General features: G+C 46.4%; 1 protein-coding gene across 2 annotated transcripts in view; it reads left to right on the forward strand.

Moving 5' to 3' along the window:
- BCL2 (BCL2 apoptosis regulator) overlaps positions 1–26,583 on the forward strand; it is a 186,382-nt gene that overhangs the window by 40,396 nt on the left and 119,403 nt on the right. Inside the window, exon 3 of one of the 2 annotated variants that reach the window (XM_066247553.1) lies at positions 16,072–16,240. The exons of the other annotated variant lie outside the window; for it this stretch is intronic. Coding sequence (XP_066103650.1) covers positions 16,072–16,236 — 165 coding nt within the window. The 3' untranslated portion in view covers positions 16,237–16,240. The remainder of the gene's footprint in view (positions 1–16,071; positions 16,241–26,583) is intronic. 2 annotated transcript variants of the gene reach the window in all.

A 26,583-nucleotide genomic window follows, 5' to 3' on the forward strand; every position in this document is an offset into this window, starting at 1 on the left:
TTAAACTTTTATTTCTATTCATCAGACAGGTGGACAGATAACCTGGATTCAGCCAGGTGCCAGAACATTTCTTCCTTTGTATGAAGGTGGGGCCTGAGGCTGGCCTCACACCCAGTGCCTTTGCTGATATGCCTCGGGTTGAAGAACACTTTATTGCTTCAAAACTAAGGGTGGGGCCCTGGCCGGTTGGCTCAGCGGTAGAGCGTCGGCCTAGCGTGCGGAGGACCCGGGTTCGATTCCCGGCCAGGGCACACAGGAGAAGCGCCCATTTGCTTCTCCACCCCTCCGCCGCGCTTTCCTCTCTGTCTCTCTCTTCCCCTCCCGCAGCCAAGGCTCCATTGGAGCAAAGATGGCCCGGGCGCTGGGGATGGCTCTGTGGCCTCTGCCTCAGGCGCTAGAGTGGCTCTGGTCGCAACATGGCGACGCCCAGGATGGGCAGAGCATCGCCCCCTGGTGGGCAGAGCGTCGCCCCTGGTGGGCGTGCCGGGTGGATCCCGGTCGGGCGCATGCGGGAGTCTGTCTGACTGTCTCTCCCTGTTTCCAGCTTCAGAAAAATGAAAAAACAAAAACAAACAAAAAAAAAACTAAGGGTGGGAATAATTCAAATATTGACCTTTCCAGTGTGGGAAAGTGTTATTTCAAATACCTTCACAAAAGGTCAGTTCCCATGGCCGATGGGCCTTGATCAAGGTCTACCAGGATCTCAGAAGTCGGGGTGTGAAATCCTAGGCATTGAAGGAATAGTCCAAATTTTGCTTGAGTCAGAAGGCAAAGGAAATCCCGTCCCATCTTTCCCAAGCCTGGGGGAGATGGGAAGATAGGGCTGAGGAAGGACCAGATGCAATGGCTTCTAGGTCCCATCTGGAGTAAGGAAGTCAGAGAGTCTCCAAACACGGCCTTTTCCTCCTCCCTGTGCTCTTCCTTTTGGAGGTGCACCCCCTCGGTGGCCCAGGCCATCCTCATCTCCTTTTTACTGTGCACCTGATCTGAGACGCTTACAGAATGAAGGAACAGAAAGCGTCTTGATCAGGAAGGTCTGGAAAAAGGTCTTGTCTTTGTCCACAGCCTGGACTGCTGGCCCAGAGCACCCCATGTGTGTGGGTGGAGTTTCGGAGGAGTGAGCCAGGCGAAGCTTTGGGGGGGACCAAGGGGGAAGGTGGTCAGAATTAGGCGGTGGCCACAGCCTTTGATCATAAACCATGGACAGCCAGAGCTGAAAGGGACCTCAGAGTCATCTTGTTTCACACCCTCATTTCACAGATAAGAAAAGTACGGTCTAAAGGATTAGAGAGATGGCCAGTGGTTGAACAGCTAATTGGTGGTTTTGCTAAGAATCTAAGGGCAGCTTTTTGACGAGGACCTTTCTGCAGTCCTTCAGTTGGGCTCATGTACCCGACACTGAGAGAACAGAAAAGACAGGAAGGATTTTATATATATGTATAATCACACGCTGTTTTAATTCTTTATCATTGGTTTGCTTTTGACCTCCACCAGCCCCGCTGGTAAGCGTAAATTGTAGTTGTTCATCTGCTTTTCTTGACGTGTTTTTGAAGGACCCTCATTTTAAGGAGTTGGTAGGGTTCAGGAGGGAGAGTGTTTGCTGTTCATTGGACCTCTACTCTGTCACGAATGAGCATGGCCTTGGACGTTCTTAGTAGGGTTGATGCCACACAGAACCCGGACTCTGGTTGGCAATGTTTGTTTGCATGGTGCATTCTCCACGTGCATTGGTGGGTTGGTTTTGTGGGAAAATCTAACCAAGAGAAACCATTCTGACAGCGACATTAGCCTCATTCCTTATGCATCCAATAGTGGGTCTCTATGTTTTATCTATCTAATCTGCCACATAAAAGGGACTACCCTTTCATGGAAAAGGGACTTGATTTTATATATATCGATTAACACTATGGAAACGTTGCTGCATCACCAGAACCCCCAAAAAGGTTAGCAAGCGTATTTTCATTTGACCCTTGTCTTTCCTGTGATTTGAGACTAGGTTGTAAACAAGCCATCAGGCTATGGGGCTACCAAGAGACGTACAACAGAGCAGCCTCAGAAATAGAAATTGAATTTATAGGCAGTGAGATAGGGTAATTAGTTTTTATATTTAAAAATATCCTCTGTAGCCAGAGGAGCCTGTTGTCTCAGACAGAGAATGGAATTGAGTTTGAATCCCAATACGTACTTCAAATGATAGTTCAGCGGGAACTGTCTGCTTTGTATAAAATGTCTGCCTATATCTGCTGTGTATGTATAGATATGTATATGATATGTCTGTTCTTCTCAAAAACATGAATTAAAGTGTCGGTTTAGGTCAAGAATTTCAGATGGCACGAACTGTTTGTACTTAACAATTCTTAGCCTTCAGTGTTGTTGATATAGCTAAGAATAATCTGATTAGCCCACTATCTGCCTGTTTTCTTTAGGTCGGTTATTTGGAGTTCCCAAACCAATCACACATACAGAAAAAAAAACCCTTTTTGCTTTTTGCATGGAGAGCAATAACTGTATCTGATATTTCCTCAAAGTCTTATCTTTTTTTAATCTAACTGTTGTCCACTGCAGTATGTACATTTAAAGTATGATATGCAAGTAAGACAGAAGACAATGAAGTGTCGGTCATCGTTAAATATGTGTAAATGCAATGTACTTTCTGTAATGACAGTGTGTTGGCCACTGGCGTCTGTCCTTCTGAATTCGCAGAAACCAGATTCTGGTTTTGGATCGTGAACAGATTTACTTTTCAGGGTTGCATCACGCCTTTGGGAGAGCATCCTGCCTGCAATGTGCAGTCCACCCCCCCCCCCAAGCCTGTGTCAGTGGGGACAGAGAGAAATAGTATCTGTCAGCTCCACTGATGTTTCCCACGTGGAGTCGGTCACTGGGTCCTTTGCCTAGTCTTCAGCTCACGAAACTGCCACTGCTTGTGGCATCCTCGTTTCCCAGATGCAAGTCTAAGGCTGAGATGAAGTTGAAAACAGGAGGAGAGGATGCCTTCCTTCTGCACTTAAGCAAAGAGAAGTTGGAGGCGTGACCTCGTTAGTCCTTGCTCTATGGGCCCCAGGAGGGTTTCTTCAACCCAGGGATCTTTGTCTCTCTCTCTGTCTCTGTCTCTCTCTCTCTCTCTCTGTCTGTCTCTCTCTCTGCCTTCTGTCATAAATCTGTTTCAAAGGAAAGAAAAGGGCTGGTTGTTAATGCATAAACCTCCAGGTCACGTCTTGTTACATCAAACTCCAAAATGGTGTCCAGAACCTTTTGTTGAACTGCAATGCTAGATTGGTTTGAAATAACTTAGCCATTCATGGCCTGGAGATAGGAAATCTTTCTGTTGTAAAAAGGTGGCTGGCTGGTTGGTGTGTGGGAGTGTTTTCATATGTCAGAGTGGGGTATCTTTTGCCTCACGGAGACCGAATCCAGCAGCAAAACCAGATGTGCCTAACAACTAGAGAGAGTGGGATAGGGGAGCACATCCTTATTTTTAGAGAGATTTTCACTCAGGTACAATTTCTCCTGGTGGCTTGAAGTTTTCAGTGTCATATCAAGTTTTCTTTCTTGCGTCCCAATACCTCATATGCTTGTTTGCCATCTGTTCATTTCCATTACAAACTGCTCTTAACACCGTGCTGCTCAGTGTTAATTAGAACATGTGTCTCTCTGTCATTCATCTGGGGAAGGGTTAATGATGATTTATGTCCCTTTAATTGGTTTTCCTCCAAACTGTTATATGTCATTTATTATTTTATAAGAATGGAAAGAGAAAGAGCACCTCATTTTTATTCTTTGTAGCTTTAATCGTATGGCTCTTTTAAAAACCGAACTTGGCCTCAATGTTTGGGTGTTTAAAAAATGTGGTCCTTAAGTCCTTGTTAAGCAGCGACACATATAAGTGTGTATTTATTGCTTTGCAGTGAACAATCTATTATTATTTACAAGATATCATGTAATGCACCCTTACAAATCAAAGCCGGATTAGATTAGTTTGAAATACATTATTCTTAAAAATTTCAGTTGTTAGTTTCTCAATGGGTTGCATGTTCACAAGACTCAAAATTCAACATGTATATATCGGTATATGTTTATGTAGTATAAGCATTGCATTTGATAATTTATTTCTCAACAGGTAACATGTTCACAGGGCTCAAAATTCAAAATGTGTTTATATATATATGTATGTATACACACACACACTATACATGTATATATATACATATGTGTAAGTGTGCATATCTGTATATATTCATTCCCTCCTTTTTTTTTTATACAGAGGGAGGCACATCAATGTGAAGAGCTGGCTTCCTCTTTCTTTCTTAAGGCTACACTGTATTAAAGTACTAAGGCTTATGAACTAGTCCCTTACTGATAGACGTGCAGGCTGTCTCTAATATTTTCCGGGACAGACAGTGATGCAGGGAATTGCTTTGTGTTGTTTTATTTTGTGCAGCAATAGGAAAGAAACTCTCGCAATGAAATTGCTGCCACCCTGAGTGAGTGTTCCTGTCATTGTGATTGACTCTGTCAAATTGCCCTTTGCAGTCACTAGTGTGAATAGTCATCAGCCTTTTTTTTTTAACCTTTGTGAAAGTAACAGGTAAAATAGCTATCTGGTTTAATTTATCCTTTCCCTTATTTTGAGTGCTGTTGGGTATAAAGAAAAATTTGAAGAGAAAGATAAATATATATCTATACAAATTTTAAATATGGAAGCCTATTTTTGCTTCCCCCCTGCCCCACCCTCTCCAAACACCAGTAAATGCTATCTGGTTTCTAGTAAATTAGATATCTAATTTCCATATTGCTGTATTATTAACAGTAAACATGCTATCAGTGTTAGAAGGTACCTAATATTCTCCTTTATGTAATTACCAAAAGCATATTGCTGAAATCCGATTTTGGCTGAAATTTTTAAGAATAATGTATTTCAAACTAATCTAATCCGGCTTCGATTTGTAAGGGTGCATTACATGATATCTTGTAAGATACAATATTTTAAGTCAATTAAGCTCTGACATATGTTGCTTTTTACTAAAAGTACACAGATTCTAGGGAAAAAAAATCACATTTTGAAAGACATAATAAAAAAAAATAGGGTTTCTTTTTTAGATAAAAAATGGCCACCCCTCCTTGATTTTTTTCTTTGTGCTGAGCTCATGATAGTTTTTGATGGCAGTTGCCTTGCTATCATAACTGAATTCATCTGCATGACCCCATGGCCTCTGTCAGAGAGGGAAGTCGGGAGTCTGTTATTAGCGTTTGGTCTCCTGGTCTATATTTTTTCCTTGCTCTCACACAAGTCACATACATCTGTACAAATAGGAAAAGATAGTGTCCATTTCTTGGTAGATTGAACTTCCTATTTTCGATTTGAAAAAAGCAGGCTGATCGTTTATGTGGGTACAGATTGAAGAATAATTCCATGGTGGGAATGCCACTTTTTTTTTCTTTCCCTGAGGGTCCCAGCAGTGGATTCCTCAGGCCATGAACAGAGATGACTTCTTTGGGAAAGTATGAAATTTGAAAACTGAGCACCTGCTGCACTGTCTTTGTAGGGATTTCCCTTTGGGACAAACACACTGGCCACTGCACACACTTGATGAATAATGAATGGAACTATGTCTGTTGCCCAGGCAGGAAATCAAACAGCCCTCAAAAATGAAGTTGCCTTGAATGTTTAATGGCCATTCTGAATTGTTGAAAGATTTCTGTCATGAAACCAATTCCAATCTCCTCTCAAATCTAGACTCATAAAACTTGAGAGCCGGCAGGAGATTCGAGGTGACCCTGCAGTGAATCCCAGTTTTATAGATCAGGAGACTGAAAGTGAGAGTTTAAGATCATTTTTGAGAGTTAACAAAACTGGCACTCTTGAAAACTGGCCTTAGACTTCACCTGGCTAAATTGTTCCAGAAATCTTGCTTAAACTTTTTAACTGGAAAAATGTATGCTCTTTGAGAAGTAAGTTCTAATGTCCCTTGGTAAAGCCCTTGGTAGGTGGACTCTTAGGAGGGAGGGAGGTTTTGCTGAAGACCCTCAGCAGGAGAGAACCACAGACCACCCTTTCTAAGAAGCGTCTAGACCAGGAGTTCCCAAACCTTTTACACAGGGGCCAGTTCACTGTCCCTCAGACCGTTGAAGGGCCGGACTAGAAAAAAAAACTATGAACAAATCCCTATGCATACTGCACATATCTTATTTTAAAGTAAAAAAACAAAACGGGAACAAATACAATATTTAAAATAAAGAACAAGTAAATTTAAATCAACAAACTGACCGGTATTTCAATGGGAACTATGCTCCTCTCACTGACCACCAATGAAAGAGGTGCCCCTTCCGGAAGTGCGGCGGGGGCGGATAAATGGCCTCAGGGGACCGCATGCAGCCCGCGGGTCATAGTTTGGGGACCCCTGGTCTAGACAGTACACCTGTCGAGACAGATACAAGGGAAGATGAGGTTTTCAGGGATTCTCCTCCCTATGGGATGGAGCTGGATCTACAAGATGGTGACAACTTTCTCATGACTTCTGCTATGTGGGGAGGAGCAAAAGGAAGGCAGTGTCAACTGATGGTTGTTGACGCCAATTCAGACGCCAACAGGAATTCCCAATTTGGGGTGTGGTGAGGAAGGAAACTTTATTCAGTGGAAACAGCTCAGTGGTCAAACAGCATGGCTGTGAAAATAGCATGGTTTTGAGGCTGCCTCGGGCCAGGCCCCTCTTCATCTGGGCAGCCCCACTCTGGTCTGCTCAGACCTGACAGGAAAACAGTCTTCAGTCTTTGGTGGAAGCTCTGCTCCCAGAACTTGTGGGGAGCTGGTGTATATAGACAGAAGTCCCCACCCCCAATCCCTGATTGGTCAGAATGGAACCTCTCCAATTGGTTGGAGCTGCACAGCTCTGATTGGATGGGAAGAGCTTGGGTCCCATGAGTTGAAATAGGACTCCAGGAACCCCTTTAAAAAGGGCTGGCCCAGATGGCTGGAGCATGGTGCAGGCAGGCCTCTCAGTGCCCAGGCGGGTCCGCACAGAGGCTGCTCTGCACAAGGACAGTTTGCATGAGAGGCCCCTGTACAGAAATGGCTGCTGGGCTCTGCTTTTTGTTTTGTCTCTTTTGTTTTGATTTTAGTCTCGTTAGCTACCAGGAACCCTTCTTAGTCCTCAGGGTTCACAGCAGGAATATTGGAAAACAATAATGGTGTCACCACCGATAAGCTGGGACTGGTCCTAAATAAGTTGTTTTATGTGAGACATTTAAGGAAACCTCTTATGTTTTTAGGAAGGAAGGAAGGCAGGGGGGAAGAAAGAAAAAGAGAGAGAAATGGAAGTAAGAAGGGAGAAAGAGAAGGAGAGAAGAGGAGAGGGAGGGAGGAAGGGAGCACCAGTCTTACCTGCATCACAGGAGGTGTATCTTCTCAGACTCTTACTTAGATCAAAGGGACCATTGCCATTTCATGCACACTGTCTTAGCCACGGTCCAGAGTGTTAAAAATTCGTCTGATACTTCCCCAAACTGGATCCCCAATGCCAGTTCTTCATCTGAGATTCCGACGCCTATAGCTAACTGCGCATTACCTATGAGACACTTGGACCGCAGCCAGTCAGGGGCTTGACCTGCCGTCTACGTCCTCCCTGGCCAGCTCCTGTGTCTGACCCCCCTTATCTCATTGAGTGGCATCACAGGCCTCCAAGCTGACCAAGTCCTAAGGGTGCAGGTTAATAAGAAGCTGGGAAGGTTCCCTGGCTCGTGGAATGAGGAAACTGAGAGAACTGAACAAACTGGCCGAGCACTTTCCAGCCAGATACAGAGAGTCACCAGGGTGGAAAGCCTTGGGTGCCTAGCAACAGGCAAAACTGGTGCTGGACCTCCTTCCCCCCAGGGTGGCCTTTCCTCCTCTGCCATATCCTGGTCATGTAGCTAGACCTGCCCTGGCGCAGACCCGTCATTGGAAACTGTGAGCCTGAAAAGCTCACCTGGAAAAGCTGATGAATATTCAATTGAGGTCTCCCCTAAACTCCCAGCCTTTACAAACCCTGACCAGTGCTCTTTCTCCTGGGAGCATGCCCACACCTTTCCCTTCCCCTTTCTTCCCCCAAGGCGTGCATCTGCTAGACTCTGTGGGACCCCACAAGACTTGCAACCAGGGGAGTAGTGGGCAATGGTAGCTTGTCCTGGGCTGACCCCCTGAACCTGCCCCAAGGTCTCTTTTTCTCAGACTTCCCAGTGAGCCAGGGCAGCCCCACTTGGGCTCTAATCCGTTGCTTCTATCCTGGGCTCTTCCTGCTTTTGCTGTGCCCAGCTTTAATAAACAGACTCTCAAAATCAGCTGGACTCGGGCTGTGAAATCTTTCCCGCATAAAGTCAAGAACCCACACACTACCACCAGCCTTAGGCAGACCCTTTCCAGGCCCCGTCCCCTTTCCGGTGACAATCACTGTGGGAATTACCCCACTCCCACCCCCTTCCCATCAACAAGCCCCTTCGAGTTTCTCCTCTTGTACTTTCTTGCTGCTGTTTCTTAGCTCACAACCTCATCATTTCTTCCTGAGATGCTGCAACAATCTCCAGGTGGCCTCTCTGCCTCTCAGTTTTTGCCTCTCTCCAACTGACTTCCAGACAGTAACCAAAGAACTCTTTCTAAGAAAGCCTGTTCAATCATGGAATTCCCCTGCCTGAAATACTTCATTTGCAGCCTGTCCCACCATGGAGAAAACTGTCCTGACTGGCCCATACTTACTCCTTTAGCCATGACTCTCACTGTCCCATCCTCATAGGCTACACCTGTGTCCTTGGAGACACCAGTGCATTTCCTACCCCTAGACCTTTGCACATGCCATTCTTTCTAAGTGGCACATTCTGCTTTCCTCCGCTTCCCTTTTCCTTGTCTAATTTCTGCTGATCTTTCTGATCTCGGCATACATGGCACCTTTCAGAGACATCATCTCCAACCAACCAAGTAAACTTAATTTAATAAACACTTGTATATTTTTACTGAATGCCAGGCACTGGCCTAAGGGCTTTACATATATATTTCATTTATTTACTCCTGAAACCTCAGCAGGAGGGAAGGATTATTATCTCCATTTTAGGGGTGAGGAGACCGAGACTTTGAGTGGTGCAGTGCCTTGCCCAAGGTCATACAGCTGTGAGTAGGGGAGCCCCCTCTGGATCCAATGTCCTAACCCCTCATCTGGGCTGGTTTTGGGGGTGGGTGCTGGATGCTGTTTTGTAGCTTCTCTCACTGGCCTGCTGGCTGCAAGGCTGGGAGAGAAGAAGCTTTGACCACTGTTTGACACCTTGATTTTTATTTGTATGGGGCATATATCTGTACCTATATATGTGTGTATATATGTAATTTGTAGGTGGCACATATTGATACATAGACGTTTGTGTATGTGTGTATATATGTGACACATTAAAAGTAAATTATATACACACATATATACTATGTACACATATTATTGTGTATTATGTACATATTATATAATAAAAGCACATATTATTAAATTCAGAAGACCCAAGGTTAGGAAGTCTTCTCCTAAGCTTACATCTCACCCACTTCTCCCTGGTAGCAACTTCGGCCACCCACCTTTTGTGTGTCTTTCCAGGGGCTACATCTAGGCATACAGGTAAACACTACAGCATGGATTTTACATCTGTGATAGTATATTCTGCTTGCCCTCCTCTATTTGCATTTGTTTGCTTGTTGCAGCATCTCAGGAAGAAATGATGAGGTTGTGAGTTAAGAAACGGCAGCGAGGAAGTGCAAGAGGAGAAACAGAAGATGGCTGTTCCTTATGCATACATGAAGAGCTTCCTCTTCCCTTTGGCTAAATCATAATAGGCCATTCTCAAGAGAGATGCCATAATTTATTTCATCAGTCTCCTATCATTGGGCATTTAGATTGTTCCCCAGCTTTGGCTAGCACAAACGTGGCTACAAAGATGGGTTTCCTATGGGCAGCGTTTTACACACGCATGAGTTTTTATCAGCAGGATAAATTCCTGGAATTGGAATTTGGGGTCAGAGGGTAAGTACATTTATAATTTTGATGGATAGTGCCATATTGTCTTCAGAGCGGATATATCCATTTATTTTCTCATTAGTGATTTATGGGAATGCCTCTGTTCTCGTGCCCTCACCAGTGCGTTTTAAGAAGACATTCCGATATTTACTGATCCTAATACATTCAGCCTCCTTTCTCTTAAATGAGTCAAGTTCAGCATCTTTTTATGTGTTTGTGAACTATTCTGATTCTGTTTTATATTAGTGGATGGTTCGTTTGGCTTTGTGGGATCTTTTCTTATTGATTTATAGACATTCCTTATGTATTAATGAAATTAGCTTTTTTTGGTCTGTGATTTATGTTCCAAATAGTTCTTGGCTTTGTCATTTGTCTTTGTTTATAGCTTCTCTCCCTCCCCCACTAGCCAGAATATTTTTTATTTTCATGTAATCGCATTTATCAGCTTTTTTCTCTTACAGCCTGTGGGGTTTGAATCATAGTGTGAGGGGCCTGCCCTCACACCTAGACTAGAAACCCTCCTCCCCATGCAGGGGTGTGTGTGTGAAGTTGTGTCTGAGGGAATCGTGCAGGGGTGTGCGTGTGAAGTTGCTTCCGAGGGAATCGTGCAGGGGTGTGCGTGTGAAGTTGTGTCCGAGGGAATCGTGCAGGGGTGTGCGTGTGAAGTTGCTTCTGAGGGAATCCTTAGTTAGAAGAGCTTGGGAAACAGAGTCTGGAGTCAGACCAAGCTCACTTTTCACCTTGGCTTCACCCCTGTCTGTCAGGTTCTATAATCTTGGACGAAAAGTTTAAACGGTTTATTAGCGTCTAGAGCCTAGGGTTACCAAGAGGATCAAATGCGACAATGGGAGAAATGTCTTGTGTTCAATTGCCAGTAGCTGCTGTTGCTGTCTTATTGCTCCTCTGCAGATGCAGCAATTGTTGCAGGACAGACACTCATTCTTCTCTTCCTTCTGCGTTCTTCTTGCTGCCCGGCAGCCCCTGGCCCACCTTAGCGTGGGCTCTTCTGGGAGCGCATGAGTGGTCACACTGATTGCCTCCCGGTGTTTGTGGATTTGAGATTGAGAGGGAGAAGCTGGAGTTCTGGCTGGAGCCACCTGGAGGGCCACGTTCCCCGGAGTGCTCACCTGCCACACAGCTGTGTTCCCAGCCCCCTCGAGGACCCTGGCGCTCTGCCAGCACCTTGAAGTTTTGTTTCTGTTTTGCGGGTCATCAGTGAGGGTCTGCACTCTTCCCTCTGATCGCCTTGCAGCCCTGGCCCATAGGGTTGGTCCCCTGCCTCCACGCCTTCCGCCCTTTGGGCATGCTTCTGGGCAGGCCGCTTCCCGTCCCTCACTGTCATTCCTGCTTCTCGTTCACGAGTAGCAGAGTCCACGCGGCAGGGGACCAGATGAGTGTGGGAGAAGTAAGAGGCGTGGGACCAAGGGACTGGCCGTCAGAACTGTGCACCGCTAGACTCGGTCCTGTTCCCATCGGCCACGTGGGAAGGAGTGGGAGGGTTAAAATCCGAAGTGGGAACTCTTTTAGTGGACCATCACCCTACACCTTTCTGTGAACATCGACTCAGGTTTTAGTTGTCGTGGAGGCTCACTCCTCAGGAACGTGTGCTATTATGCAGGCTGTTGAAAGACTCCAGCCCTTTGGTGTCCACGCCGGGAGTTGGGCTTGGATACCCCGACTCTTCTCTCTGCCACGCCCTTTAATTTTTCTTTGCCTCTTTAAGTGTTTCCCTCATACCCTCCGTGTCAGCCATGGCCCCTGTCGTTCCAGCGGCCGGAGATGGCGTCGAGGGAGGAGGATCGTCTATCAAATTGTGCCGCTCTCTTCGCTGTCAATAAAATAATGTTCCGGTCCAAATGTTGGGCTTCCCAGTGGGGTGTATCCAAAGTCAGTCGTGGTGGACCCGAAGCGTGCTAGGGCAGTGAGTTCCAGGCAAGGGCAAAGGACGGAATATGAGGGAAAAGGGAACAGAGGCAGTAAGACGTCTCTTTATCCTGTTCAACTGAACAGGAGCCCTACGGAGGGAGAAGTGATATGGGGGACACAGCTGAGTCCTCCCCAGTCCCTGTGCTCGCGGGCAGACCCCCCTGCATGCTGAGTCCTGGACTCACGTTTGCATTTAGTATTTGCAGCAGTCCTGAAAGAGGGGCATCTTTATTCTGGCGCCCTGCGCGTCAGGGAGCTGAGTTGGAGAGAGGCTGGGGAACTTGACATTGGTCCCATACTGACCGTGGAGCCGGATGGAGGTGGTGAACTTGGTTTCGGAGCCCAGACTCCTGGGCCAAATGGCAATGCCTTCCAGGAACCTAACTCCAGTCCAGGGGAGGGGGGGGGGTCACTGTTTCCAGTGGAAAAGTAAAAGTAACCACATAAAAATAATAGGAACCTATGGGTCCCCTTGGGTTTTCTTTCTCTGGTTGAGGCTTTGGCCCTGAGGGCCATCGCCTAGCAGACATTCGGGAGAGAAAGGTCACCACCCAGCTGGCCGGTGCCCCAGCCCCCACCTTGATCAAAGAAGTCTCCTTACCACCTGACTTGCCTGCAGGTAACAAAACAGGTTTTTAAAATATGTAATAAAGAAGGGGCTGCCTGTTCCTTCCTGGCAGCAATCCCAGGGGAAGCGAAACTGCTTGGCTTCACCGGAACCCTGGGCCCAAGGGGTTAAACTGAAAAACATGCTGAACTCCCAGGATATTTTACCATAATAATCTGTCACTTTCAAAAAAACCTCTCAGCCTCCCCACGCCCCCACCGTCCACCCCTGACCCATTCCACATAGACCGTCTCTCCGTCCACACCGGGTGCCCCTGACGTGCTGACATGCACGGAGAGCGTGGCATTCTCCGGGAAGAACTTCAGCCCGTCTGGGAGAGATGGCACTCATCTCCTCCTCTGCTTCCAGAAGGTGCATCTGTCTCTCCCCCGGCTGGAGAGCCCGCTGTGGTCTTGTTTTGGAAACAACATGTGCGTCAGGAGAATCCCTGCTTTGTGCACATTGGGTCACTCTGTTCCCTGCTGCCACAGGCTCCCTTTGTGCTGCCTGTCTGAGAACAGAAGTCCTCAACCACATTTTTGTACTCCCTCTTGGTGTGAGTGCTTTCTGTGGGGACAGCGCTGTGGAGTGCTGATGGCCTTGTCCCTCCTGCAGGAGGATGGCGCTGCTGACCCACCACCTGGATTCGCACTGTGTGGAGGTGAGGGGCAGGTGCCCACCTCCCGCCCCCCCCGGGGGGGCTTTCTTGTCGGGTGTCTCCTGTCTCCAGGGATGAGTGCCCCGTGTCATGGTGGGATTGCCGAGTGGTGAGAGCTGCAGCACCTCATCCGCTGGAGCGTCTGAACTTGGCCAGCTATGCAGAGACCAGATGGGCAGACAGACCAAAATAGCCACTTTGCTACCTCCTTCCTGGAAGTGCAGAAGGGCTGTCCTGGAGGTCCAAAAAGGCCTAATTTGGTCAAAAAGCCCGGCATGTACTCCAAACAGGAGATCAGCAGGGAACCCCGTGGGAGTTCCTTACCTCTCCTGTCGTCTTTTCCCTGACCCCTTGCACGTCCTCGGGTCACTGCAGCCAGATAGGTAACGACTCACTGCGAAAACACCCTTGACCTTAAAGCCCCTCTGGTCATCTTCCTCGGCATCATGCTTGCTCAGAGTGCTTGTGCTTTTTGAAAATAGACACCTGTGCTCTCATCTTTAGGCAAACCCAATATACAATAATACAAATTCGGTTTCGCAAGACAAAGCGGGACGTTTTAACTGACTTCTCAGAAAATTTGTCACCACATTCCTTTAAATCGCATAGATAGTATAATAAAAATATGATTTCCTCCCCCCAGAGTGCTTACGCTTCTGTGTACGTTTCAGAGCTCTCTCTTTCTCTCTATCTCATTCATTCAACCCATGCGTGTTGATTTGTCCCATGTGAGGCCAGGCTGTGTGGCTCATACAAGGGGAATGTGGGCTCTGGTGTGTAATAATCACTTTGTGTCAGAAATACGTCTCTAGCCCCTGATTTCTTCAGTGAACATTTATTCTCTGCTCCCTGTGGGCCAAGCTCCGGGCTGGTTTGCTCCATGTCTGCCTTGTGTCTGACGGTGAGCAGCTGGAATGGGGGTGCTGTGGTCTCCTTTGGGGAGAGGGGTAACATTTGGTCCTTGGTGCAGACAGGAGACCCCCCCCTTGGAAGCGGACGCACCAATAGGAGGCCCCACAGACCTTAGACACTGGGGTGGATTGGATTATTTCCCAAGTGGATGAACATTCAACTTTTCCTATTGAACCTTCTTGCAAACTAACAGGGAGAAGTGACACTTGGAGCCGACACGCTCACATGGTCACAGAAGGTCCCCTGCACTAGGTAGCCCGCCAGTACTTGCATTAGTCAGTGTGTGCATAAGCACAAGGCTCTCAAGGGGGATGGAGCCCTTCTCTAGACCTTAATTGATTTTTGTGTTCATTCTGCTCTCTTAATTCTTTGTAGAAAAGTGGTTTGTGGGGCAAAGTTGCTTTCCGTGTTCTAAACACTGTGTTACACAATACCGGTCTTATCAAAAGATCATTTCTGCTTGTTTTGCCTTTTTTTTTCCTGACCCACCTCATGTTTATTTTCCTTTTCATTTTATTTTTTCTTATTTACATAGTTATTGTTCCTCTTATTCTTCCCACTTTGTCAGTCCCCACTGTCGCCCTCCAGGGGAACAGGAGGAGTTAGGGGCACTTGGTCCAGGAGTTTTTCTTTCCCCCTTTCTAAAATCAGTTGGCTAGACATCCTTAGAAATAGTCACCTCTTCCCTCATGAGTTTGTTATGTAATATGGAGCCTCATTTGTTATAAATTGGACCCCTAAGGAGGTGGGCGATGTTCATTCTTAGGGACCGAGGGACCATCCTGGCCTGGGTGTCCCTTTGGAGTCGCTGCCACCGTCCCCTTCTGCTGAGCAAGGTGAGTTTGGCTCCAGAACGGGGCCACTCCTTACAGTTATGCCCTGCCACAGGAGAAAGTTCTAGGGAATAGGAGCTCCTGAAATCTCTTTCCAGTGAAACGGGGGTGTGACACCCTCACTCCTGTGCCTCTTAATTTACAGGATACATCCAGGACTTGGAGATCTACCGGGTATTGGCATGTTTTCAGTGATGTTGCTAGGGAACTTGGCCTGTGTCCTCAGATGATGCATTGCTCTGTGCGTGCGTGTGTGTGTTATGTACGGAATGAGGAAAATGAGGTAGTCCGTTGTTACATGCTAGCAACGACTGGTTCGGTTTATAGCGTAACTAAAAAAACAGAATGTGTTCACAGCCATGTTAATATGACTAACAGCAAAACAATGAGGAGTAAACCAGACGTGATCCAAGCACGTCGAATAGATCAGGTTCCTGGAACATCTGAGTCTAAGGGTTTGGTCTTTATCATGATACCTGGAGAGGTGATGCTCTCAGACAAGAAAGAGGCCAGCTGTGGAGAACGGTAACTGAGACGATTAGAAGGCAGGTGTGCGCACCTGAACGTATCGGTTCTAGGTCAGTCCATGGTCTGCTCTGTCTACGGGGCTGGAGGGAGAGACCCACGCAAGGTCACCATGAACACCAAGCTGTTCTGTTCTCTGGGTTCCATGTAGAGTCACACGTGCAGTGGCTTCGTGGATTGTGATGTGCTTTCTCTCACGGGCACAATCCACGCGTGTCTTTGGAAGTTCACCCTGGCTGACCGTGCCCCCTGCAACACGGAAGGGAAGAGTTTTGCTATGTCTGGGTGTCCGATCGCCTCGTGGGTAGGGAAGGTAACCCCCTGGGTGGCTGTGAGGTGTTACCCATGGAAACCGGAGGCCAGGTTGACAGTGAAGGCAGATGGTTTCCCATCAGGTAGGGCACCGACTGCACTCAGGTGCATGTTCATCTGTGTGATCGCTGTTAGACATGTCATTGTTTTCAGCCAACAAATGGCAAGGTGCTCCCCAGCTGCCCCGGAACGGGGAGGGGGGCTGCATGCCGACGGACCTGCGCAGAGGCCCCCCGTGCCCACACACGTGCTTGCTTACTGCCTTCTGTTTCTCTCTCACAGGGCGTGCTAGGAACACGAGCGTGCTTCCTGCTCTTTCCGCGACGGGGGCCGGTGCCCTCGCTCTGGATCCCGCAGTCATCAATAGGCCTGTTCATGTGGGAGGTGACAACACAGCTTTGCCACAACATCACAGGCTGCTGGGCTCAATGCAAGCTTTCTTCTTAGAAATGTGAGCAAAGGGCACGGGATTTCTTAGGGCTTGGGAGAGTCACAGCCCTAGCCACAGATCGAAGAGTATTGCTCCAGGTCACGGGGAGCACTGCGCATTTATTTCTTTTTGTGGGTTAAATAAAATTTGATGAGCAAACGTTGGTGAGGAAGCCCTATGGTGAGGTTTCTCTGATAATGCATAGCCTAATCACTGACATCTCTGTCAGGCGTTGTGTATTGGCTCTTTTATCGGCCAAGGCCGCCAGGGACAGGCTCTCGGATGTTCTCTGTTTTCATTAGACTTGGTTCTTCGTTCCCAGAGTCAATAGGAAAAATGACCGTCATCGATGATACAAACCCGCAGAAAGTCCCCAAATACTTTGTGTTTGATTTTGCGATGTTCCCAGATGTTCCCAGCCAGCCCGTGAGCCCACGGGGGCCCAGACATTCAGACATGTCCTTGCTTCCCAGCTCCCTCCCCCACTCTCCCGGTCGTCCTAGCCCCTCCCTGCAGACAGCTGGGGACAGTGTCCAGAAAGTGTCCACTGGAGGGTGGGGGCGAGGCCCGGGGGACGTGGAGAAAGCTGACCATGACATCTCGTGGATGTTTTATTTATATGTTTTTTGTTTTTTTTTTAAATCTATCTTTTTTTTTTTAATTTTTATTTTATTTATTCATTTTAGAGAGGAGAGAGAGGGGGGGGGAGAGAGAGAGAGAGAGAGAGAAGGGGGAGGAGCTGGAAGCATCAACTCCCCTATGCGCCTTGACCAGGCAAGCCCAGGGTTTTGAACTGGCGACCTCAGCATTTCCAGGTCGACGCTTTATCCACGGCGCCACCACAGGTCAGGCTATACGTTTTTAAGATCAAAGTAACACGTGTGTGGTTAAAAAGCCAAAGATTCTGAAGACATTTAATAAAATTTAATGGCCTCTGTATGCTCCTCCCCTCCCCTTCGGCCCACCTCCCCGAGGCCACATCTTTTCCACCTTCCCACCCTTTTGTCAAGTTCTTTGAGTGACGACCTTCACATCTTAAAATAGTCCATGTGGACTGTTGGAGCTGGTGTTCGGGCCGCGAACTGGGTGGCTTTAACGGAATAGAAATGGATTCTCCTGCCGTGCTGAGCGCTGCAGTCCCAAACCAAGGTGTGGCAGGGCCACGCGGCCTCTGGGAAGATGCGTACCTGACCTTTTCCAGCGCGTGGTGGTGGCCGTCCGTCTGTCCATCCTTGGCTTCTTGGCTCACAGCTGTATCTCGCCACCCTTTGTCTCTGTCGTCCCACACCATTCTCCCTGGGTGTCTGTTATCACCTAGCGTTTCTGCTTCTTAGGAGGACACCCGTCACTGGATGAGAGCCCACCTCAGTGACCTCATCTTAACAACATCAGCAAAGACCTTATTTGCATAGAGGTCACATTTGCAGATACCAGGGTCAGGGACTTGAATCTATCTTTTTTTTGCTGGGCGGGGGCGCACTTTAACCCATTACAGCGCTATTTCTCAGTTCACGAGCCTGTGGCTTTGCAAATAAAGTTCCTCTCTGTTGTTAGCCCCACATCTATTCTGAGCTCCTTCCCTCCCTGGTGTGATACTCTTCTCAGCCCCTCCCCTTAAGGGACATCGCTTAAATTTCGGACACATTCTTGCAATTGCATTTCTTATTCTATTCATCATAGAGAGCATCACTTAATCACTTGTTTAAAAAAATGACAGCATTAGCTTGTCAGACTCCCTGCCCCCACCACCTCCTAGGCTCTGTCAGCTTGCGCCAAGGCTGATAACACCTAGGTTCCTTTGGGTAGCTGCACGGTCACATCTTCAGCATCGGTCCCCAGATACAGAAGCGATAGTTGTCTGTTGCTTCCACAGAGAGGACATACAGGTGGCAAACCGGTCAACAGTGTTTTTCATTCTTTGTTATTATGATGATGGCTGGTGGATTATATTGTCTTTGTATGCCCTGTGGGTTTTAATTAAAACGCTTTGTACCATTTGAAGAAGGACAATATAGCATGTTTGTGTAGGACGTTAGAATCTGCATTGTGTTTGACTTTAGATGGTGGCATGCTTTTCTAGCTCAGTTTGGAAATTCTTTTTATTAGTACGGCATTTGAAATCCTTTTGCATTACGTATTGAAATAGAGCTTTGTGTCTTATTATGATATGTTGGATTACATGAAATAATACCTACGTGGTGGGTCTTTATTCTTTATAAGTGGTTAACAGCAGGTAACTCATTCTAAGGGAGTGCTAGTCACACTTTTGGATTCAGAGCTTTTTTCTGTTTTTTTTTTTTCTTTCTTTTCTTTAATTTTAAGGACCAATATAGAAATGCTAACTTCTTACTTTGCCAAGTTGGAAGATTAAGAAATTAGCTACTATTTACTCTCACTGGTAAAATAAAGAACCCTGAACACCAAAAAAGGTAGGAAGAATTTAATGTCAGAATAAATTACCTTACGTATTTTAGTATGTAATAAATTTTAACTTGAAAAGAAAACTCACGACCTCCCCTGATTTATCCCATTTTGTGTATGCTGGTGAAAGTATATGTTTTCTCCAGACTTGGAGGAAGAGTGTCCTGGGTCAACCTTGTCTAGTGGACATGTGTTTGGTGTTAATGGATGTGAAGTATATCTGTTAATTTTGCCACATAGTTGCGGCTGGTTAAGTGGATTCATTAGAGCTTGGGAATGAAAGGCTCAAGACCAGGGGGGCAGGCTCTGAGTGGGGTGGAAAGGTTGGTCACCCAGTTTTGTGACCTCCTAGCTGTAAGAGACCCTATCTCCCACTAGGTATTCCTAGTCCAGGCTAACTGAGCCAGTTTACAAATCCTGGGTATTGGGTAGAAAAAGACTTTAAAATTTATCATCTTTGTATCTGTAGCCCTTGATTATGTCACCCCTTAACTCTGTCTTGATTTCTTAAAGTTAAATAACATGCTCTCAAAACAGTATCTACCTATATGTGTTCTACCACAGTTATTTTGTAAGGGAGGTACGGTAGTAACTGGCACTTGAGATTTCAACAGATGCAGGATGACAGCGTTTTTACAGTATTCTCAAACTAAATTTAAAACAGAATGAAATTAGTGACTATATTTGTTCCATCAAATAGATTTGATTAATTAACCATCTGGTTAAGTTCTTCCTCTCCTTGAAGAATTTGCAGATTGGAATATTACCATTTACTAAGTTTTACTACATTCCTTTGCTACATTCAATGGAATTTAGGTTGTAGAATGATATTGTTTTAATATGACATTTTGTGAAATTCTTCCCAAATAAGAACAGAAATAATTCCTTGCGCTTTTTTTTTGTAAGAAATGTTGGTGTATGTGCCTATAACCAACCACAGATGGTTTAAATTTTTTTAAATTTTATTTATTGATTTTAGGGGGAGAGAGAGAGGGGGGGGTCTGTATGTGCCCTGACTGGGGATCAAACCAGCAACCTTATGTATTGGGATGACACTCCAACCCACCATGCTGTCCAGCAAGGACAAACCACATGGATGGTCATATAGAGCACATGGTGCTGTCCTAGGATCATGTGGTTTAACACATTAATTGGGTCATCTTCAAAGCACCCTTGAGAGGTAGTTAGATTTTGTGTTCCCATGTTTTTTTTACACAGGGGAAATCCAAGGTTAAGAAGTGAGTAGCCCAAGTTTACCCAGCAAGTGAGTTACAAAGTGAGAAAAGGAAGTCCAGTCTCTTAAAACCACATCACCTCTCCTGGCTCGTACGTGGCATCTCTCTGGGTTCCCATTCATGGCTTTTAGGATTCACACTAAGCCACGTCAGTTTCTGAAGAACTGAGTGGTCCAATGGATCAAGCATGGCTTGGCAGTTAGGAGCACAGAGAACTGTGTCCTCCGAGGTCTCAGTGCTCCGAGAAATGGAGGGAGGGATGACTGTCATGCACGGGGGCATAGTCCCGTTTTGGTAGAGGAGGAAGGGGGCTCTGAACCCGCCATATCACTGAGTTTGCTGCTTATTAGAAGTAAGGATAGGGATAGAGCTGTCCACAGCGCCACCCTATTTCATTGGCGAGCCAAACACATAACACGGTTATAATTTATGGAGTTGGAAAAGGTGCTGGCCTTACACCACTCTGGCTCTGTGTCATTAACTCTTGACCTCAGCTGTGCTGTCAGTAGAATGGGGACAATGATGTTACCTGCCTGAGGGCAAGGGATCAGACCAGACCTTCCCCGTACTTTGATTCTTCTAAATGCTCATAAGAGGAGTCAGACTTGCAACCCAATGCTCCTTAGGGCCACACCTCCACAGTGGGGGCTCCCCACCTGAGGACCACGGCCAGCTCCAGGTCCTGGCAGGGCCTGTGTTCTTTAGCTCTGCACTCTGCCCCTTCTATATTCATGGTTGTCCCACTTCCCCTTGACCTTCAGAAGACCCATCAGCGGTTTTTGCTGTGACACAGCGCATATGCTACATGTGTGCCATCAGGGTGGTGCCTTGTGGCCATCCCCTTAAAGATGTGCTCTTCATTTGACTTAAAATCTAACACTTGGGGCCCTAGCCAGCTGACTCAGTGGTAGAGTTGGCCCAGTGTGTGGGTGTCCTTGGTTTGATTACTGGTCAGGGCACACAGGAGAAGCAACCATCTGCTTCTCCCCTCTCCCCTCCCCTTCCCTCCCCTCTTCTTTCTCTTTCTCTCTCTCTCTCTCTTCCCCACCCACAGCCATGGCTCGATTGATTTAAGTGTGTGTTGGCCCCATACACTGAGGATGGCTCTGCAGAGCCCCCACCTCAGGCACTAAAAATAGCTCGATTACAAGCTTGGGCCCTAGATGGGCAAAGCATCGGCCCCAGATGGGTGTTGCAGGTGGGTCCTGGTCTGGATGCATGCGGGAGTCTGTCTCTCTATCTCCCCTCCTCTCACTTAAATTAAAAAAAAAAATCTGCCTGACCTGTGGTGGTGCAGTGGGATAAAGCGTGGATTTGGAACACTGAGGTCGCTGGTTCGAAACCCCAGGCTTGCCTGGTCAAAGCACATATGGGAGTTGATGCTTCCTGCTTCTCCCCCTTCTCTCTCTCTCTCCCTCTTTCCTTCTCTCTCCTCTCTGAAGATCGAATAAAGTCTTTAAAAAAAAAAGCAAAAAAATAAATCTAACATTCAGTGTGAAGAATGAGAACAGCACACTCAAAGGTTTGGACTGCTACAGACGGCATCTTTTCCATAACCCATATTTGGAATATATGCATTAATTTATAATACAAACAATAACATTGGACTGAAAAAAAAAGCTGGCATCAATAACCATGGTTCCCATGGTGAGGAGTACTCATCAGGAAGATGGAATTCAGTGTGAGCACATTTTGGGTTCTGTCCGGTCATGTTGTACATGGTAATTGTTATAAAACAGAAAAACACCAGGCATTCGTGTAACTCCCAAACAAACATTCTAAATCGTCAGGAGCTTGTACATAAAAGGATGCTTTCTCTCACGCCGACGCTTGCCAAGCAAATTGTGACTGCTGAAAGTAAAACCCAGAGAGAGAATAACTTAAGCTTTCCGTGGGTGGAAAATAAACACTAACTTTGTATGCATTTCAAGAACATAAACGACACAGGTGGGAAATGGATCCTCCTCGATAAGGAAGAAATGCTTACTCGTGTGGAAATAAAAAGAAAACATTCAGCCGTTTTTGGAACTGTGCAAGTCCAGACAGTTTCTTTCTTTCCTTTTTTTTTTTTCTGGTTAGTTGCTCATAGCCACAAATATGTATATTATTTCCTTCTTGCCCACAATTATACTAAGAGTCATCTTTCTAATATACTGGGGAATCCCAAATTTAAAAAAAAAACAACTCATTTTCCTAAAAAACAGACAAGTCTTGAAGTCCGGCAATTAAATTATTTATATCTAGAATGTAAAAGAAAGAATTACACCAGTCTCTAATGTCTGCCTCAGATAGTTTTCTACCCCCCCCCCCCCATTTATGCTGTAAACGGATTATGTGCTGAAGGAGGCATTTATCCTGGTCACTGATGTTTTGAAACAGCCCTCAGAAAGCTCCACGGGAGGTCTCTCCAGTTCTGTGATGATCATGGTAGAATCCCAGAATATTTTAACCCTTTTCTGAGCATTGAAATACATTCTTATATGCAAAACGATTACTACCTTGGATACGCTTCTTACCCAAGCATGTCAGAATAGTAAACCCACTAGCTTCTTCCTAAACTGTCAGTAGAATGTCGGGTCTTAGCCACGGGGACCCAAGCCAGGCTGTCTGATTGACACTTCATCTCTGCCTTTTCTACCTGGTTCTTGATGCTTCTTCCCCTTGCTTGTCTGCAGGTGCCAGTGACCAAGCACCTTCCTCATATGTCTTGTCGTGAGTTAGCATGAATCAAGTCCGTAGATGGGTGCTTGGCACGCACTACACACTACGTCAGTGACACCCGTTATTTTTGAGAATGAGGAAAAGGGAGAAATTCTAACTTCATCGCAGGAGTCATTTCATTTACCATTTAAATAGGTTTTTATTTATGGAGTCAGTATCTGCTGTCTGTGCATTCACTTTTAAAATATCAGGTCTGGAACAGCAGATCCTAGGAAGCCCATCAATTGCCAGTTCCGCTTTCTTCTTCATTTCTGTGGCTACCTATTCGGTTCCAGATCTAGATCCGATAGCTTTCTCTCTGTGGACCCTGTGCAGAACCGACTCTATCAATATACATGGATATATATATGGGGGGACTAAAATACTGTTTTTCTGAAATACTAAGATAGGACATGTTCAGAGAGCAAGTGACGGAAGGGAGTTTGGAACGTCCATGAAGGAGTGAGCCTAGCAAGGAGGAATCCTCAGTTCACTTGAAAGCGGCATGCGTGATTAAGATTTAGCAAGCTGTCTCCTTGTCCACTTTCACTTTGCTATATCTAATTGTCCCCATGAACAAAGATTTTACTGATGACTTTTTGGAAGTATTAGGAAAACTGGCCTTACTCTGATTTTAGAAATAAAAGAATGGTGGAGACATAAACCCACCCTTGTGACTTGTTTTTGTTTTTAATTTCCAGATGGTAAACCTAATGCTTAAGTTCACTACTGAAAACTGACTTAAAAAATGATGTTCAAATACAAAATATCCCTGTTAGTCATGCTTTTTCATGAGGTGGCACAGCCATGATTGACTTTTCAAAAAATTGACAGGTGGATGGGGGAGTTGAAAGAGAGAGAGAGGAAGAGTGAGAGAAAAACATCAATTTGTTGTTCCCCTTCTAATGCCTTCATTGGTTGATTCTTGTATTTTCCCAGAGACGGGGGATTGAACCCGCAACCTTGGCATATCAGGACGATGCTCTAACCAACTGAGCTACCCGGCCAGGGTACCAGGGGTGACTTTTTACATACTAAAATTAAAAATTTTCCTTTCTACCAATGTTGAAATTCCGTGGTATCCATAAGCTGAATTGCACATTAATTATTAAGAAAAATACATGAAAAAGAACACTGTCAGAGTTCTTCAGTTGGTTAAATCTGGAGAACGTTTCCTTCCCTATTAGGACCACAGCAGTTTTGAATAGTATATGGGGTTTTTTTGTATTTAAAATGCAAATATACCCCTCACCACCACCACCATCATCATCATCATATTAACTGGACCTGTGCCCATCGCAGATTTAATGGAACATGACCAAGTGAGCCGACGCTTGAGAGAAGTCAGTCAGTTCCAACCCGAAACGGTCGTGTGAAGCAGGGCAACCACGTGATTTGAGATTGTCAGCAATACCGGAATTTTGTTCTCATTGCTTGATTAACTTGATTCCATTTTCATGAATTAAAAATGTTCACCTTGTTGACAGTGGACTCAAAGCCCCCCCCCCCCCCCCCCCCCGCCTTCTTCACATTTATGGCCAATAGACAGTTTGGATGGGAAACAAAGGCTCACTTTGTGTGGTTCCTCCCAGCCGCCTCCGTGGCCGGAGTCTCGGCCTCTAAGTTCAGATATGCAAATTCCTGGTTTAATATGTAATTCGACTTGCTTTTATTGAGGGCCTCTTGGTGAAGGGAGTATCATACACTAGTAGGAATATGTGTTTTGGAATCAAACTGTTCTTGGCTCAAATCCTGGCTCAGCTACTTGCTTACTGTGTGGCCTTGAGCCTCCTTGTCTTCCAAATACCCAACCCACGGAGTTGTATAAGAGTTAAGTGTGAGGGTGGGGGGTGCACATGGCTGGCCTTCAGTGGGTGCTCCAGTGGCTGCTCTTGTCGTGCCGCCCCTTCTCTTGCCCACTAGGGGCCCACGGTTGTAATCCCTGTCCACAGTGTGGGTGGGGAGCCAGTGCGTGGCGGCTGGAGAACACCTTGTTATCAGACCGCCAGATGTTTTCTGTTGTGGTAGTCTCGGCCAGTCCCTTCACTGCGGGATTTTGGTGAACAACTGCTAAAGTCAGGGTTGGCCTTTCCGGAAGGGTTATTCCTAAGAGCACTTCTGGTCTGACCTTCTGGAAACCTAGGATATGATGAAGCAATAGGTTAAAGAGTAAGAAACTAACAATAGGGTGTTACATGGGCAGCACTGACCACAGTTTATACCAGGGGTCCCCAAACTTTTTATACAGGGGGCCAGTTCACTGTCCCTCAGACCGTTGGAGGGCCGGACTATAAAAAAAACTATGAACAAATCCCCACGCACACTGCACATATCTTATTTTAAAGTGAAAAAACAAAACGGGAACAAATACAATATTTAAAATAAAGAACAAGTAAATTTAAATCAACAAACTGACCGGTATTTCAATGGGAACGATGCTCCTCTCACTGACCACCAATGAAAGAGGTGCCCCTTCTGGAAGTGCGGCGGGGGCCGGATAAATGGCCTCAGGGGGCCGCATGCGGCCCGCGGGCTGTAGTTTGGGAACCCCTGGTTTATACCATGTGAGGGAAGAACAAATTGGACATAAACAACAGCTCAGATATGATGAGCCACGCATCAGAAATTCCTCCAAGGCAGCATCCCTGAATGTGTCCTCTGCCAAACTTTAGTGCCTGAGAGCGGTAACAGGTGTCTGCTGAGGAAAGGTGTCTGAAATCACCCGGGAGACGCTGACTTTGGTGGGTTTCCTTCCTGCAGCCCTTCTCAGATTGTCTCCTACCTTCATGCGCATTGCGATTCCAGAATGGGCGAGTCTAGCAATGGCACGAACTAGCCTTTATCCAAAGCATGTTTCATCATGGAATCAGAATGACATTGGACCCGCGTTAACATCTTGCCAGACTAGTATTTCATGGGTGTTATTTTTGCCAAAATGCCGCTCTGGGGTTTTAAATCAGGAACGTGGTACGTACGTTACGGACACCATTGCCTCAACCCAGTGAGTGTACCAAAGTGCTGACCACATGCAAGGGGCCGTGCAGCCAAAGAGGTATAAGATCGGTCATTGCCACAGGTCTGGCAGCGGGCTTTGAGTGTGATGTCTGCCTGGCTAAAAGCGGGGATGCCCAGGGAGCCAGCACCCCCACAGCATCAGCTGGGGCAGAATCCTCAGGGCGAGGAGACCCGTTTCTGCCTTGCCTGTGTTTCTCTCTGCCTCTCCCTGAAGCCCTTATTGTGGCATCTGCATCCTGTTCACTGCAGGGAAATTCTGGAGGTACCGTGAACACCATAAACACACGGTGCTCGGACTCAGGGGGTTGGAGTGCGGGAAGCCAGTGGGGAATTCCATTCAGGAGGGGGTTTGACAAAACTGACCATGAGCGTTAGCATTGAGGACATCATCATATCACTGCCCCTGTGACACTTGGCTCTACACTCAAAATACAATCTGAAGGAGAGGAGCCCCCCATAAAACAGACCATGGACGTCGGCAGCCGACTGCTTTACAAGGCGTGTGATGGTTCTGTGTTGGCTGAACCGGGATGGTGGAAGCTGTACGTGAATTTCTCATTGATAGAATAGAGCCGATCTCCCTGGGACGATCTTGCCTCCCGCCGGTCGGATCTGTGGGCTGTTTCGCCACAGGACCTTCCCGCCTGTGAGGCCTTAGGAAGCGTTTTGGCAGGTCCTGCCGTTATTTTGCTCATGTTGTGAGTAGCATTTCTTTGACCTTTTGTTATTTACTGAAACAGTCCAGCCTGTTTTCTTTTAAGAGAAGCGTGAAATGAAGGAGTGAGGGAGCACAGGCTGATTTTCATATCAGAAGACTAACTTCAGGCTGTTTGGCTCCGAGTTTACTTTTAAAGCCAAAGGGTCATCGGCCTCCTTGTGTCTTATTCCCAGGGTTTTAAGGGGCCTATTGGGGGAGTTTCTTTTCATTTTCTTGCGCTAAAGCAGATAGACGTACGGTTAGCCATTTATTTAAAACATTTCGGTGCATCTAAA

Source organism: Saccopteryx bilineata, chromosome 11 (genome assembly GCF_036850765.1).
Source record: "Saccopteryx bilineata isolate mSacBil1 chromosome 11, mSacBil1_pri_phased_curated, whole genome shotgun sequence".
NCBI classification, from domain to species: Eukaryota; Metazoa; Chordata; class Mammalia; order Chiroptera; family Emballonuridae; genus Saccopteryx; species Saccopteryx bilineata.